Source organism: Zonotrichia leucophrys, chromosome 27, assembly GCF_028769735.1.
Source record: "Zonotrichia leucophrys gambelii isolate GWCS_2022_RI chromosome 27, RI_Zleu_2.0, whole genome shotgun sequence".
Lineage (NCBI taxonomy): Eukaryota > Metazoa > Chordata > Aves > Passeriformes > Passerellidae > Zonotrichia > Zonotrichia leucophrys.
The window spans coordinates 4,217,017-4,234,011 of NC_088196.1; the positions used below are offsets into that span (position 1 = coordinate 4,217,017).

Here is a 16,995-nt window from a genome sequence, read left to right on the forward strand (position 1 = left end):
TCCCGGGACCCCCGATCCCCGCAGCCCCCCGGACACCGGGGGGAGCGTCCTGCGGGCCGGGGGGGTCCCGCGGCCCCGGTACCGGGGGCAGGGGGCGGGCGGGCCCCGCGGCGGCGCGATGGGGGCGGCGGCCTGCGGGGTAGGTGGGGGGAGCCTCGGTCGTGTGTGTGTTCCCCTGGTTGTGTGTGTGTGTGTGTGTGTGTGTCCCCGGTTGTGTGTGTGTGTCCGGTCATGCGTGTCCCCCCGGGCGTGTGTGTGTGTTCCCCGGTCATGTGTGTGTCCCCGGTCATGTATGTCCCCCGGTCATGTGTGTGTTCCCCTGGTTGTGTGTGTGTGTGTCCTCCCGGTCATGTGTGTCCCCCCGGTTGTGTGTGTGTGTGTCCCCGGTCATGTGTGTCCCCGGTCATGTGTGTGTTCCCGGTTGTGTGTGTGTGTCCCTCCGGGCGTGTATGTGTGTGTCCCCGGTCATGTATATCCCCCGGTCATGTGTGTGTTCCCGGTTGTGTGTGTGTGTCCCCCTGGTCATGTATGTCCCCCGGTCATGTGTGTCCCCCGGTTGTGTGTGTGTGTCCTCCCGGTCATGTGTGTCCCCCCGGTTGTGTGTGTGTGTGTCCCCGGTCATGTATGTCCCCCGGTCATGTGTGTGTTCCCGGTTGTGTGTGTGTGTCCCCCTGGTCATGTATGTCCCCCGGTCATGTGTGTGTCCCCCTCCTCATCCTTTCACCGTCCCCAGGGCAACCCCGGACCCGCATCCTCAGGGCAGCCCTGGTCGCGGTAACCCCGGCTCCGGGATCCCCTCCGCTCCCTCTCTTTTCCGCACCCCCTTTTCTCCCCCGGGTACCCCCGTCCTCTCCCAAAGCCCTCATTCCTCACCTCGCTGTGCTCCCCTATCTCCCATCCCTCTCCCGCTTCCGTCCCCCTCTTTTCCGCACCCCCCTTTTCTCCCTAGAGGTTCCCCCTTCCTCTCCCCTCGCTCCACCCAAACCCCTCATTCCCTACCTCGCTGTTTGCCCTTCTCCTCTCTCCCGTCCCCCTCTTTTCCGCACCCCCTTTTCTCCCGCTTCCCCTCTCCTCTCCCAAAGCCCTCATTCCCCGCTGTGCGCCCCTCGCCCTTCTCTCCCTTCCCTCCCTTTCCCTGTCCCTGGTCCCATCCCCCCGACTCCGGGACCCTCTCCCTTTGCCAGCCCCGCTCCCGTCCCCCTCTTTTCCGCAGCCCCCTTTTCTCCGGCTTTCCCTCTCCTCTCCTCTCCCAAAGCCCTCATTCCCCGCTGTGCGCCCCTCTCCCCTCTTCCCTTCCCTTCCCTTCCCTTCCCTTCCCTTCCCTTCCCTTCCCTTCTCCCCTCTCCCCTCCCTCTCCCCGTTCCCGTCCTCCCCCCTCACGGCCGCTCTGTCCAATCAGCGCTCCCGTTGCTGGCAGGTGCGCAGTGTTTTTGTTTTGGGTCGAAGTTGAGCGGACGCGGCGGCGGCGCCGGGCGGAGGCCGCGGCTCCGGCACCCGCGATCGCCCCGGGCCCCGCGCCCCCCGCCGCCCCCGCGCCGGCCCCGCCATGCGCAGGGAGATGAACGGGGTCACTAAGAGCCGCTTTGAGGTGAGGCCCCGGCCGGTCCCGCGGGGAGAGGCCCGGCCTGGCCCGGCCGAGGAGGAGCGGGGGGAGCCGGGCCGCGCTGTGAGCGACCCCCCCTGAGGGCTCTGGGGACCCTCCCGGACAGCGCGGGCCTGGGGGGGACGCGGGGTGAATGGGGCTGGGGATTGAGGGCGGCCCGGGGGGCTCAGAGCTGTGGCCCCCGGGTTTGGGGTGCCTTTGGTGTGACATTTCTCCTCTCCACCTCCCCATTTTTGGGGGGATTTTCTGCTGACGGATGCGAACTCCCTGTGAATGGGTTTGGGATGAGGGGCTCAGGGCTGTACCCCCCCGGATTTGGGGGTTGGTTGGTGACATTTCTCCCCTGCACCCCCCATTTTTGGGGGGGGATGTTCTATTGACGGATATAAACTCTCTGTGAATGGGGGGCTCAGGATGAGAGGCTCAGGGCTGGGTTTGGGGTGCCTTTGGTGTGACATTTCTCCCCTGCACCCCCCATTTTTGGGGGGATGTTATGGATATAACTCCTGTGACGGATATTAGGGGTGCGAACTCCCTGTACCAACGGTTTTGGGGTATGACTGTGTGATGGGGGGGTGGTCGAGAGCTGTGTCCCCCGGTTTTGGGGGGTCATTGATGTGACATTTTTCCCCTGCACCCCCCATTTTCGGGGGGGGATGTTCTGTTGGCAGATGTGAACTCCCTTGGGGTTCTGTAAATGGGGCTGGGGGTGACTTTGGGGACACGGAGATTCTCAGAGCTGTGACCCCCAGATTTGGGGGTGCTGGCGTTTAAACTCTTCCCTTCCCAGTTTTTGGGGGGCTCAGTGTCAATGAGGCTGGGGAGGGTCTGTGGGTATAAAAGAGGGGGGGGCTCAGTGTGAGCCCCTTTTTGGGGAGGGGGTTCCCCCATCTGATTCCCTGCTCTGAATGGGGCTGGGGAGAATCGGGGGTGCGAGTTCAGGGGGTGAAACTCCTCCTCCACCCCATTTTGGGGGTCCCCCCGTTTATTACACCCTCCCGGGTGGGATTTTTGGGGGGGGGGGTCACAGCTGCTGCCAACGTGTTGCTGCGGGTTCGAGCGCTGCCAGCCAAGTTGAGCAGGAGCTGTGGGGAAAACGCGCCTGGAAAACACCACAGAACCTTTTGGGGGGGGGGATAAAAAAAGGAACCCCCAGCGCCGCTTTTTTTTTATTTTTATTTTTTATTTTTAGCTGTGGGGGGGAAAAAATAAAAAATTTGCTTACGGGGAGGTGGGGGATGGAGAGGACGGAAGGAGAGGAGGGTAAACAATGAGATCTATTCAAAGGCCGTGGCACAAAGCGGAGTGTGGAGCCAGGGCCATTCCAGCCGCATTGTTGTCCCAGCTGTCTTCCCGTGGGAGGAGGAGGAGGAGGAGGAGGAGGGCGTAGGGAGGAAGGGCAGGCGGGGATTGACTTCCCATCGCTGCCAGAGGAGGATGGAAATCCCTGCTCGCTGCTTCTCCGCACTGCCCGGCCCTTCTAGGGGACAAAAAAGAGCCTGGAATGGTAAAAACGTGGCTGGAGGATGGCAGGGCAGGGAAAATTCTGGTTAGTGGTGAACTGGAGAAGCTCTGAGGGGATTCCTCAGCCCTGGAGGTGAGAAAGGAGCAGGGAAAATTCTGTTTAATGTGAACCAGAGAGGCTCTGAGGGGGATTCTCAGCCCTGTAGGTGAGAAAGGGACAGGAAAAATTCTGGTTAGGGTGAGCTGGAGAAACTCTGAGGGGGACTCTGAGCCCTGGAGGTGAGAAAGGAGCAGGGAAAATTCTGTTTAGGGTGAGCTGGAGAAACTCTGGGGAGGATTCTGAGCCCTGGAGGTGAGAAAGGAGCAGGGAAAATTCTGTTTAATGTGAACTAGAGAGGCTCTGAGGGGGATTCTCAGCCCTGGGGGTGAGAAAGGGACAGGGAAAATTCTGGTTAGGGTGAGCTGGAGAAGCTCTGGGGGGATTCTCAGCCCTGGGGGTGAGAAAGGAGCAGGGAAAATTCTGGTTAGGGTGAGCTGGAGAAGCTCTGGGGGGATTCTCAGCCCTGGAGGTGAGAAAGGAGCAGGGAAAATTCTGTTTAATGTGAACCAGAGAGGCTCTGAGGGGATTCCTCAGCCCTGGGGATGAGAAAGGAGCAGGGAAAATTCTGTTTAAAGTGAGCTGGAGAAACTCTGGGGAGGATTCTGAGCCCTGGAGGTGAGAAAGGAGCAGGGAAAATTCTGTTTAGGGTGAACTGGAGAAGCTCTGAGGGGGATTCTGAGCCCTGGAGGTGAGAAAGGAGCAGGGAAAATTCTGTTTAGGGTGAACTAGAGAGGCTCTGGGGGGATTCTCAGCCCTGGGGATGAGAAAGGAGCAGGGAAAATTTTGGGTAATGTGAACTAGAGAGGCTCTGAGGGGGATTCTCAGCCCTGGGGATGAGAAAGGAGCAGGGAAAATTCTGGGTAATGGGAACTGGGGAGGCTCTGAGGGGATTCTCAGCCCTGGACATGGGAAAGGAGCAGGGAAAATTCTGTTTAGGGTGAGCTGGAGAAGCTCTGGGGAGGATTCTGAGCCCTGGAGGTGAGAAAGGAGCAGGAAAAATTCTAGTTAGGGTGAACTAGAGAGGTTCTGAGGGGATTCTGAGCCCTGGAGATGAAAAAGGAGCAGGGAAAATTCTGAATTCTGGTTAGTGATGAACTGGAGAAGCTCTGAGGGGATTCTGAGCCCTGGAGATGAGAAAGGAGCAGGGAAAATTCTGTTTAGTGTGAACTGGAGAAGCTCTGAGGGGATTCTGAGCCCTGGAGGTGAGAAAGGAGCAGGGAAAATTCTGGTTAGTGATGAACTAGAGAGGCTCTGGGGGGATTCTCAGCCCCGGAGGTGAGAAAGGAGCAGGGAAAATTCTGTTTAATGTGAACTAGAGAGGCTCTGAGGGGATTCTCAGCCCTGGAGGTGAGAAAGGAGCAGGGAAAATTCTGAATTCTGGTTAGTGATGAACTGGAGAAACTCTGGAGAGGATTCTGAGCCCTGGAGGTGAGAAAGGAGCAGGGAAAATTCTGGTTAGTGGTGAACTGGAGAAGCTCTGAGGGGGATTCTCAGCCCTGGAGGTGAGAAAGGAGCAGGGAAAATTCTGGTTAGTGATGAACTGGAGAAACTCTGGGGAGGATTCTCAGCCCTGGAGGTGAGAAAGGAGCAGGGAAAATTCTGTTTAGGGTGAGCTGGAGAAGCTCTGAGGGGATTCTCAGCCCTGGAGATGAGAAAGGAGCAGGGAAAATTCTGAATTCTGGTTAGTGATGAACTGGAGAAGCTCTGAGGAGGATTCTGAGCCCTGGAGGTGAAAAAGGAGCAGGGAAAATTCTGTTTAGGGTGAGCTGGAGAAGCTCTGGGGAGGATTCTGAGCCCTGGAGGTGAGAAAGGAGCAGGGAAAATTCTGCTTAAAGTGAGCTGGAGAAACTCTGGGGGGATTCTCAGCCCTGGAGGTGAGAAAGGAGCAGGGAAAATTCTGAATTCTGGTTAGTGATGAACTGGAGAAGCTCTGAGGGGGATTCTCAGCCCTGGAGGTGAGAAAGGGACAGGGAATGCTGGTGGTCCCACACTGCACGTGGGGTTGTTTTCTTCCTCTTCCATCAGATCCGTGTGAGAGCTGCGAGTTTGGTGATTTAAATGTAATATTGTAATAATATGTGTAATATAATGTGTAATAAAATGTAATATTGGTGTTTCTGTGGCACTAAAAGCTCCACAGAGGAGCCCTGCATTATCCACAATTATTGTATTTACTCTTCTGGGCTCTTCTTGCCTGCACTGATTTTTTAATTTATTTTTTTTTTTTACCCCCTAGAGCTTTTTTTTTTATTATTTTGCCTTGCTGAACAGAGTAAAATCAGGTTGGTGACAGATTTTGGGGTGAAATGGCTCCTAGGGAATCAACAATCAACATGCTTTGCTTCCTCAGCCTTGCTCACCTTCCTCAGGTGATTTAAATGTAGTATTGTAATAATATGTATAATATAATGTGTAATATAATGTGTAATAAAATGTAATATTGGTGTTTCTGTGGCACTAAAAGCTCCACAGAGGAGCCTGCACGTGAGCCCTGCATTATCCACAGTTATTGTATTTACTCTTCTGGGCTCTTCTTGCCTGCACTGATTTTTTTATTTATATATTTTTTTACTCCTTAGAGCTTTTTTTTTATTCTTTTGCCTTGCTGAACAGAGTAAAATCAGGTTGGTGACAGATTTTGGGGGGAAAATGTCTTCTAGGGAATCAACAATCAACATGCTTTGCTTCCTCAGCTGTGCTCACCTTCCTCAGGTGATTTAAATGTAATATTGTAATAATATGTGTAATATAATGTGTAATAAAATGTAAAATTGGTGTTTCTGTGGCACTAAAAGCTCCACAGAGGAGCCTGCACGTGAGCCCTGCATTACCCACAGTTATTGTATTTACTCTTCTGGGCTCTTCTTGCCTGCACTGATGTTTTTATTTAATTTTTTTTACCCCCTAGAGCTTTTTTTTTATTATTTTGCCTTGCTGAACAGAGTAAAATCAGGTTGGTGACAGATTTTGGGGTGAAATGGCTCCTAGGGAATCAACATGCTTTGCTTCCTCAGCCTTGCTCACCTTCCTCAGGTGATTTAAATGTAGTATAATATGTATAATATAATGTGTAATAAAATGTAAAATTGGTGTTTCTGTGGCATTAAAAGCACTGGGCTCACCCTGGGAGCTCCACAGAGGAGCCTGCACATGAGCCCTGTATTACCCACAGTTATTGTATTTACTCATCTGGGCTCTTCTTGCCTGCACTTAATTTTTTATTTAAAATTTTTTTATTCTTTTGCCTTGCTGAACAGAGTAAAATCAGGTTGGTGACAGATTTTGGGGGGAAAATGTCTTCTCCTAGGGAATCAAGCATCAACATCCTTTGCTTCCTCAGCCTTGCTCACCTTCCTCAGGTGATTTAAATGTAATATTTTAATAATATGTATAATATAATGTGTAATATAATGTGTAATAAAATGTAATATTGGTGTTTCTGTGGCACTAAAAGCTCCACAGAGGAGCCTGCACATGAGCCCTGCATTACCCACAGTTATTGTATTTACTCTTCTGGGCTCTTCTTGCCTGCACTGGTTTTTTTATTTAAAATTTTTTTATTATTTTGCCTTGCTGAACAGAGTAAAATCAGGTTGGTGACAGATTTTGGGGGGAAAATGTTTCCTCCTTTGCTTCCTCAGCCTTGCTCACCTTCCTCAGGTGATTTAAATGTAATATTGTAATAATATGTATAATATAATGTGTAATAAAATGTAAAATTGGTGTTTCTGTGGCATTAAAAGCACTGGGCTCACCCTGGGAGCTCCACAGAGGAGCCTGCACGTGAGCCCTGCATTACCAACAATTATTGTATTTACTCTTCTGGGCTCTTCTTGCCTGCACTTAATTTTTTATTTAAAGTTTTTTTTATTATTTTGCCTTGCTGAACAGAGTAAAATCAGGTTGGTGACAGATTTTGGGGGGGAAATGGCTTCTAGGGAATCAACAATCAATATCCTTTTGCAGTGCTGGAGTTCATTGCAGTTTTTGGGAGGATTTCCATCAGGGTTGCACCAGGACACGATGAACCCAATCCATTGGGGAAAGGCTTTGTTTGGCCTCTTTTGGGTGGGGTTTATTTCTTTGCTGTGGAATGTTATTTTCTTCTCATAGTAAAAAAAAAACCCAGACAAGTTGGAAAAGCAGCAAAATGCTTGAGGAGCCTTTGAGGCCTAAAATTCATTTTTTTAAACCTATATTTATACAGGAAGAGTTGGTGTGGTATAGAAAAGATTATTTTGGGCTGCAAGAAGTGCCTTTTAAACATCAACCTTGTTTTGGTTGCTGTTTTCTGTGGCTGCCCCATCCCTGGAAGGTTTGGGGAGGGACAATCTGGGACAGTGGGAAATGTCCCTGCCATGGCAGGGTGAGATTGGATGGGTTTGGAGGTTCCTTCCATCCCAAAACCACTCCATAATTATAAATCCTTCATTTCCCCAGCATGGATTAGCTCTGACCCACTCACCTGCATAACCTGGAAAGTTTTTTAGAGCTGTTTTCCTTTAAATTTATTATTTATGTTGGTCAGAAGAGTTTCCAAAACTTAGATTTATTTTCCAGAATGGGTGGAAATTCCTGTGTGCTTCCTAGAAACCAGTTTGTGGTGGTTGTGGAGAGTTCCCATTTCATGGCACAGGGGGAAAATTGGGCAGGAATTTGGAATCCTGTAAGCTCATGGATGCTGTGGGTTTTTAATTCTCCTTTTCCTCCTCACCTGTGGGTGCTGCCAGGGAAGTTCCAGGGGAATCAGGAGTCTGCAATGTTATTTTGGGGGAAAAATATCCAGATTTGGGGCTGTGACTGCAATATTGTGTCTGTTTTAGCTTGACAGAAAAGATTATTTTGGGCTGCAAGAAGTGCCTTTTAAACATCATCCTGTTTTGGTTGCTGTTTTCTGTGGCTGCCCCATCCCTGGAAGGTTTGGGGAGGGACAATTTGGGACAGTGGGAAATGTCCCTGCCATGGCAGAGTGGCACTGGATGGGTTTGGAGGTTCCTTCCATCCCAAACCATTCCATAATTATAAATCCTTCATTTCCCCAGCATGGAAATCCTTTATTTCCTTTCCACTCACCTGCATAACCTGGAAAGTTTTTTAGAGCTGTTTTCCTTTGAATTTCTCATTTTCCACTGAGGTTGTGTTGGTCAGAAGAGTTTCCAAAACTTAGATTTATTTTCCAGAATGGGTGGAAATTCCTGTGTGCTTCCTGTGATGGTTGTGGAGAGTTCCCATTTCATGGCACAGGGGGAAAATTGGGCAGGAATTTGGAATCCTGTAAGCTCATGAATGCTGTGGGTTTTTAATTCTCCTTTTCCTCCTCACCTGTGGGTGCTGCCAGGGAAGTTCCAGGGGAATCAGGAGTCTGCAATGTTATTTTGGGGGAAAATATCCAGATTTGGGGCTGTGACTGAAATATTGTGTCTGTTTCAGGCTTGACAATTATTATTATTTTAATATTATCATTATTTATTATTATTATTATTATTATTATTATTATTATTATTATTTTAATATCATTATTTTAATATTATCATTATTTTAATATTATTATTGTTATATTGTTGTTATTATTATATTATTAATATTGTTATTATTATTTCTTAGTAATTATAATAACATCAATAATTATAATATAATAATAACAATGACAATAGTAATAATAATAAAAATTAATAATAATAGTTTATTATATTATCATAATATTATAATTATAATGATATTAATAATAGTTATAATACAATAATAATGATAATAGTAATAATAATTTATTAATATATTATCATATTATCATATTATCATAATAATATGAATAATAATTATAATGTAATTATAATAGTAATGATAGTAATAAAAATTAATATAATTTTATAATATTATAATATTATAATAATTATAATAATATTAATAATAATTATAATACAATAATAATGATAATAGTAACAATAATTTATTAATATATTATCATAATGATTATAATAATATGAATAATAATTATAATATAATTATAATAGTAATGATAGTAACAATAAAAAATTAATATAATTTTATAATATTATAATATTATAATAATATTAATAATTATTATAATATAATAATAATTATAATGTAATAATGACAATAGTAATAATCGTAATAATAATTTATTATTATATTATTATAATAATATCATAATGATTATAATAATATTAATAATAATTATAATATAATGATAATAGTAACGATAGTAATAATAAAAAAATAATAGTATCATTTTATAGTATTATAATAACATTATCATAATAATTACAATAATAATTATAATATAATAATTAATATAATAATAATGATAATAGTAATAGTAGTAATAATAATAAACTAATAAACTAATAATAATAAATAAACTAATATAATAATAATATTATAATAATGAAATAGTAATAATAATAATGATAATGATAATAATAATAATAATAATAATAATAATAATAATAATTATTATTATTATTCCTTACTATAGGGATAAAATATGGGCGCAGCTCCTTAAATTAGGATTCCATGTGGGTTTCTGGTTCCAAGAAGAGCGGAATTCTCATTTTCCTGGCAATGCCATGGAGCACATTGGGATCGGTCCCTTTTACAGGAGGTGTGGCCAGCCCAGAGAAAATCAGCATTGACTGCAGCAAAGCAAACAAAAAGGGCAACCATGACCCAGACTGACCCCTCATTCCTGAGCTCTTGGTTTCATGTGGAACATGCCCCAACAAATCCCAATCCTTCTTTTATTTGGGATTTCTCCCTTCCTGCCTGATGAGGAGCAGCCAAACAACAGCAGAGAGCAGAGGAAACATCTCCTGCTGCTTGGGAGGATTCATCCACCAACCCCAAATCCTCTTCTCCATCTCCCCTGGATCCACCAACCCCAAATCCTCTTCTCCATCTCCCCATGCCCTGGATCCACCAACCCCAAATCCTCTTCTCCATCTCCCTGGATCCACCAACCCCAAATCCTCTTCTCCATCATCTCCCCTGGATCCACCAACCCCAAATCCTCTTCTCCATCATCTCCCCTGGATCCACCAACCCCAAATCCTCTTCTCCATCATCTCCCTGGATCCACCAACCCCAAATCCTCTTCTCCATCATCTCCCCTGGATCCACCAACCCCAAATCCTCTTCTCCATCATCTCCCCATGCCTGGATCCACCAACCAAATCCTCTTCTCCATCTCCCCGGATCCACCAACCCCAAATCCTCTTCTCCATCTTCCCATGCCCGGATCCACCAACCCCAAATCCTCTTCTCCATCTCCCCATGCCCTGGATCCACCAACCCCAAATCCTCTTCTCCACCTTCCCATGCCCTGGATCCACCAACCCCAAATCCTCTTCTCCATCTCCCCATGCCCTGGATCCACCATCCCCAAATCCTCTTCTCCATCTCCCCTGGATCCACCAACCCCAAATCCTCTTCTCCATCTCCCCATGCCCTGGATCCACCAACCCCAAATCCTCTTCTCCATCTCCCCATGCCCTGGATCCACCAACCCCAAATCCTCTTCTCCATCTCCCCTGGATCCACCAACCCCAAATCCTCTTCTCCATCTCCCCATGCCCTGGATCCACCAACCCCAAATCCTCTTCTCCATCATCTCCCCATGCCCTGGATCCACCAACCCCAAATCCTCTCCATCATCTCCCCATGCCCTGGATCCACCAACCCCAAATCCTCTTCTCCATCATCTCCCCATGCCCTGGATCCACCAACCCCAAATCCTCTTCTCCATCTCCCCTGGATCCACCAACCCCAAATCCTCTTCTCCATCTCCCCTGGATCCACCAACCCCAAATCCTCTTCTCCATCATCTCCCCATGCCCTGGATCCACCAACCCCAAATCCTCTTCTCCATCTCCCCTGGATCCACCAACCCCAAATCCTCTTCTCCATCTCCCCTGGATCCACCAACCCCAAATCCTCTTCTCCATCTCCCCTGGATCCACCAACCCCAAATCCTCTTCTCCATCTCCCCTGGATCCACCAACCCCAAATCCTCTTCTCCATCTCCCCTGGATCCACCAACCCCAAATCCTCTTCTCCATCATCTCCCCACACCCTGGATCCACCAACCCCAAATCCTCTTCTCCATCTCCCCTGGATCCACCAACCCCAAATCCTCTTCTCCATCATCTCCCCACACCCTGGATCCACCAACCCCAAATCCTCTTCTCCATCATCTCCCCATGCCCTGGATCCACCAACCCCAAATCCTCTTCTCCATCATCTCCCCATGCCCTGGATCCACCAACCCCAAATCCTCTTCTCCATCTCCCCATGCCCTGGATCCACCAACCCCAAATCCTCTTCTCCATCTCCCCATGCCCTGGATCCACCAACCCCAAATCCTCTTCTCCATCTCCCCTGGATCCACCAACCCCAAATCCTCTTCTCCATCATCTCCCCATGCCCTGGATCCACCATCCCCAAATCCTCTTCTCCATCTCCCCATGCCCTGGATCCACCAACCCCAAATCCTCTTCTCCATCTCCCCCTGCCCTGGATCCACCAACCCCAAATCCTCTTCTCCATCTCCCCACACCCTGGATCCACCAACCCCAAATCCTCTTCTCCATCTCCCCACACCCTGGATCCACCAACCCCAAATCCTCTTCTCCATCATCTTCCCATGCCCTGGATCCACCAACCCCAAATCCTCTTCTCCATCTCCCCACGCCCTGGATCCACCAACCCCAAATCCTCTTCTCCATCATCTCCCCATGCCCTGGATCCACCAACCCAAATCCTCTGCTCCATCATCTCCCCATGCCCTGGATCCACCAACCCCAAATCCTCTTCTCCATCTCCCCATGCCCTGGATCCACCAACCCCAAATCCTCTTCTTCATTTCCCCTGGATCCACCAACCCCAAATCCTCTTCTCCATCTCCCCATGCCCTGGATCCACCACCCCCAAATCCTCTTCTCCATCTCCCCTGGATCCACCAACCCCAAATCCTCTTCTCCATCTCCCTGGATCCACCAACCCCAAATCCTCTCCTCCATCTCCCCATGCCCTGGATCCACCAACCCCAAATCCTCTTCTCCATCATCTCCCCATGCCCTGGATCCACCAACCCCAAATCCTCTTCTCCATCTCCCCTGGATCCACCAACCCCAAATCCTCTTCTCCATCTCCCCTGGATCCACCAACCCCAAATCCTCTTCTCCATCTCCCCATGCCCTGGATCCACCAACCCCAAATCCTCTTCTCCATCTCCCCTGGATCCACCAACCCCAAATCCTCTTCTCCATCTCCCCTGGATCCACCAACCCCAAATCCTCTTCTCCATCTCCCCTGGATCCACCAACCCCAAATCCTCTTCTCCACCTTCCCCATGCCCTGGATCCACCAACCCCAAATCCTCTTCTCCATCTCCCCATGCCCTGGATCCACCAACCCCAAATCCTCTTCTCCATCTCCCCTGGATCCACCAACCCCAAATCCTCTTCTCCATCTCCCCTGGATCCACCAACCCCAAATCCTCTTCTCCATCTTCCCATGCCCTGGATCCACCAACCCCAAATCCTCTTCTCCATCTCCCCATGCCCTGGATCCACCATCCCCAAATCCTCTTCTCCATCTCCCCTGGATCCACCAACCCCAAATCCTCTTCTCCATCATCTCCCCATGCCCTGGATCCACCAACCCCAAATCCTCTTCTCCATCTCCCCTGGATCCACCAACCCCAAATCCTCTTCTCCATCATCTCCCCATGCCCTGGATCCACCAACCCCAAATCCTCTTCTCCATCATCTCCCCATGCCCTGGATCCACCAACCCCAAATCCTCTTCTCCATCTCCCCATGCCCTGGATCCACCAACCCCAAATCCTCTTCTCCATCTCCCCTGGATCCACCAACCCCAAATCCTCTTCTCCATCTCCCCTGGATCCACCAACCCCAAATCCTCTTCTCCATCTCCCCATGCCCTGGATCCACCAACCCCAAATCCTCTTCTCCATCTCCCCATGGATGTCACCTGGAGCTCTCCTGGCTTTCCTTGGCAGGATTCAATAATTCCAGGTTTATTTTTTTACACATCCGTGGAGTCTCCTCCACATCCTCAAAACACAAAAAGCTCCAGGTTCCTCTGGGAGCTCCAAAGCCTGCAGTGAGCAGGAGCTGCTCCTGGGCACTTTGTCCTGGTAAAAATGAAATTTTGGTGATTCCAGGGATGTCTCTGAGCAATGAGAGTCTGTGGTGAGCTTTGGGAGCACTTTCAGCCTGAGAAATGGCATTGCTGTGCTGGATTCAGTGCTCAGGGTGAGGGAATCCTGACCTTTCTGAACCTCTGCACTTCCCAGGTCTTGTTCAGCTGTAAAAATGTGAAATGAGCTGAGCCGGATGCAAAATAAGAAACTTCAATGCTCCAAAATCGAGTTGTCTTCTAATCATGAATCCTGTCTGTGTTCAGAATTGAATCATCTCAGTGCCCCAATCCCATTTTGGGATCTGCTGCATTCCTGCCTCTCTTGCTGGATTTTCAGGGGGTTTGGCTCTTTTAGGGCTGATCCTTTTGGGGTTTTGCTGGGCTGTTCCAAGGAATGGAGCTTGTGCAAACAGGGCAGGACTTTGCTCAGACTCTCCTTGCAAAAACTGATGTAACACCACGGAATCTGATTGATATGGGAAGAGAAACTCCTGCTGACATAACCCAGGGAACACCTGAGCTTGCACAGCTGAAACAGGTTTGGTTTTTGATGCTATCTAACAATGTGATTCACAGAGAATGAGAAAAACTGTAAAAAAATAAAAATTTAGGAAAGGGAGATGTCCATGCTGATGGATTTTCCATATTCCTGTTCACTCCTCCACCCTCTTTTATTTTGAATTTTGCTGTCGTGCCACATCACACTTTTAAACCAGGGCTTCATTTGGGCAGGTGAATAATAAATAAACTGTTCATTTATTTGCTTCAAAGTGCTGCTTGGAATGATGAGATGGGGAGAGATGGAAACCACAAGTTGTGTTTCACACCCCCATGTGCTGCTGTAGAGGGAAATTTTTTTTTTACATTTTTTTTTATTTTTTTTTTTACATTTTTCGTGTAGAGGGAAAAGGGATTTGGGGAGATTTGGAGCAAAAATTGGTTGTGCAGAAGGCTCAGGGAGACTGGGGAGGATCCAGCAGGAAAATTGCTTTTAACCTCAGCCTGTGTGACCCCAGAGACACTGCTGGTCTCCCAAATTTTTATTTTTATTTTATTTATTTATTTTTTATTAAAATTTTATTGCTATTTTTTTCCCCAAATAGGATTCACTTCTTCCTTCTCCCTCTGCCAGGAGCTGTGTGAATGGCTTGGGTGACCCAGACCTGAGAGTGTCCCAATATTTTTATTTTTATTGCTATTTTTGCCCCAAACAGGATTCACTTCCTTCTCTCTCTGTCAGGGTTGGGTGACAATGGAAGAAAAAGTGATTTTACAGAATCCCAGCACATTTTGGGTTGGAAGGGCCTTAAAGCTCATCCAGCTCCACCCCCACCAGGGGTACAGGAAAGGAAAAATGAGAGGGTTTGAACTAAAAAAGGAGAGATTTGGAGATTGGGAGGAAATTCCTCGCTGGCACAGATTCCCTGGCAGTGCCCAGGGCTGGACAGGGCCCTGGCACACTGGGAGGTGTCCCTGCCATGGCAGGGGTGGCACTGGGTGGGATTTAAGGTTCCTCCAACCCAAACCATGCCAGGATTTCATGTCTGACCCCACTGAGGGATTTCCTGGGGTTAAACAGCCCAGGGTGACTTCACTGCTTGGAGCAGCTTCTAAATTTTTGGGGGTTCCAGGTGGCCTTGGGGACAGGGGCTGTGCAAGAGAGGGACTCAGGGTTGGCACCATGGGCACATCCCATTTCTTTGGGACACTGTCGTTAATTGGAGCCTGGCACACTGGGAGGTGTCCCTGCCATGGCAGGGGTGGCACTGGGTGGGATTTAAGGTTCCCCCAACCCAAACCATGCCAGGATTTCATGTCTGACCCCACTGAGGGATTTCCTGGGGATGAACAGCCCCAGGGTGACTTCACAGCAGCTCCTCCAGGGACATTTTTGGGGGTCCCAGGTGGCCTTGGGGACAGGGGCTGTGCAGGAGAGGGACTCAGGGCTGGCCCATCCCATTGGGACACCATCATTAATTGGGCCCTGGCACACTGGGAGGTGTCCCTGCCATGGCAGGGGTGGCACTGGGTGACCTTCAAGGTTCCCCCAACCCAAACCATGCCAGGATTTCATGTCTGACCCCACTGGCATGAACAGCCCAGGGTGACTTCACAGCAGCTCCTCCAGGGACATTTTGGGGATCCCAGGTGGCCTTGGGGACAGGGCTGTGCAGGAAAGGGACTCAGAGCTGGCACATCCCATTGGGACACCATCATTAATTGGAGCCTGGCACACTGGGAGGTGTCCCTGCCATGGCAGGGGTGGCACTGGGTGACCTTCAAGGTTCCTCCAACCCAAACCATGCCAGGATTTCATGTCTGACCCCAGCATGAACAGCCCAGGGTGACTTCACAGCAGCTCCTCCAGGGACATTTTGGGGGGTCCCAGGTGGCCTTGGGGACAGGGCTGTGCAGGAGAGGGACTCAGGTTGGGCACATCTCATTGGGACACCATCACTAATTGGAGCCTGGCACACTGGGAGGTGTCCCTGCCATGGCAGGGGTGGCACTGGGTGGGATTTAAGGTTCCCCCAACCCAAACCATGCCAGGATTTCATGTCTGACCCCACTGGCATGAACAGCCCAGGGTGACTTCACAGCAGCTCATTTTGGGGGTTCCAGGTGGCCTTGGGGACAGGGGCTGTGCAAGAGAGGGACTCAGAGCTGGCCCATCTCATTGGGACACCATCACTAATTGGGCCCTGCCACACTGGGAGCTGTCCCTGCCATGGCAGGGGTGGCACTGGGTGACCTTCAAGGTTCCCTCAACCCAAACCATGCCAGGATTTCATGTCTGACCCCAGCATGAACAGCCCAGGGTGACTTCGCTGCTTGGAGCAGCTCCTACAGGGACATTTTGGGGGTCCCAGGTGGCCTTGGGGACAGGGCTGTGCAGGAGAGGGACTCAGGGCTGGCCCATCCCATTGGGACACCATCACTAATTGGGGCCTGGCACACTGGGAGGTGTCCCTGCCATGGCAAGGGTGGCACTGGGTGGGATTTAAGGTTTTCCAACCCAAACCATGCCAGGATTTCGTGTCTGACCCCACTGGCATGAACAGCCCAGGGTGACTTCACAGCAGCTCCTACAGGGACATTTTGGGGGGTCCTGGGTGGCCTTGGGGACAGGGGCTGTGCAGGAGAGGGACTCAGGGTTGGCACCATCCCATTTCTTTGGGACACCATCATTAACTGGGCCCTGGCACACTGGGAGGTGTCCCTGCCATGGCAAGGGTGGCACTGGGTGGGATTTAAGGTTCTCCAACCCAAACCATGCCAGGATTTCATGTCTGACCCCACTGGCATGAACAGCCCAGGGTGACTTCACAGCAGCTCATTTTGGGGGTCCCAGGTGGCCTTGGGGACAGGGCTGTGCAGGAGAGGGACTCAGAGCTGGCACATCCCATTGGGACACCTCATTAATTGGGTCCTGGCACACTGGGAGGTGTCCCTGCCATGGCAGGGGTGGCACTGGGTGGGATTTAAGGTTCCTCCAACCCAAACCGTGCCAGGATTTCATGTCTGACCCCACTGAGGGATTTCCAGGCTGGTTCTGGGGTTAAACAGCCCAGGGTGACTTCACAGCAGCTCCTCCAGGGACATTTTGGGGGTCCTGGGTGGCCTTGGGGACAGGGCTGTGCAGGAA

At 49.4% G+C, this 16,995-nt stretch overlaps 1 protein-coding gene across 3 annotated transcripts in view; it reads left to right on the top strand.

Moving 5' to 3' along the window:
• Positions 1-103: 103 nt before the first annotated feature.
• Positions 104-16,995, top strand: part of FBXL20 (F-box and leucine rich repeat protein 20) — a 65,390-nt gene continuing 48,498 nt past the window's right edge. The window contains exon 1 of one of the 3 annotated variants that reach the window (XM_064733623.1): positions 104-139. In XM_064733623.1, coding sequence (XP_064589693.1) covers positions 119-139 — 21 coding nt within the window. In that variant the 5' untranslated portion in view covers positions 104-118. Of the gene's footprint in view, positions 140-1,343; positions 1,589-3,092; positions 3,111-16,995 lie in introns of those variants that run through there. The other 2 variants (XM_064733622.1, XM_064733624.1) reach the window with 2 other exon arrangements.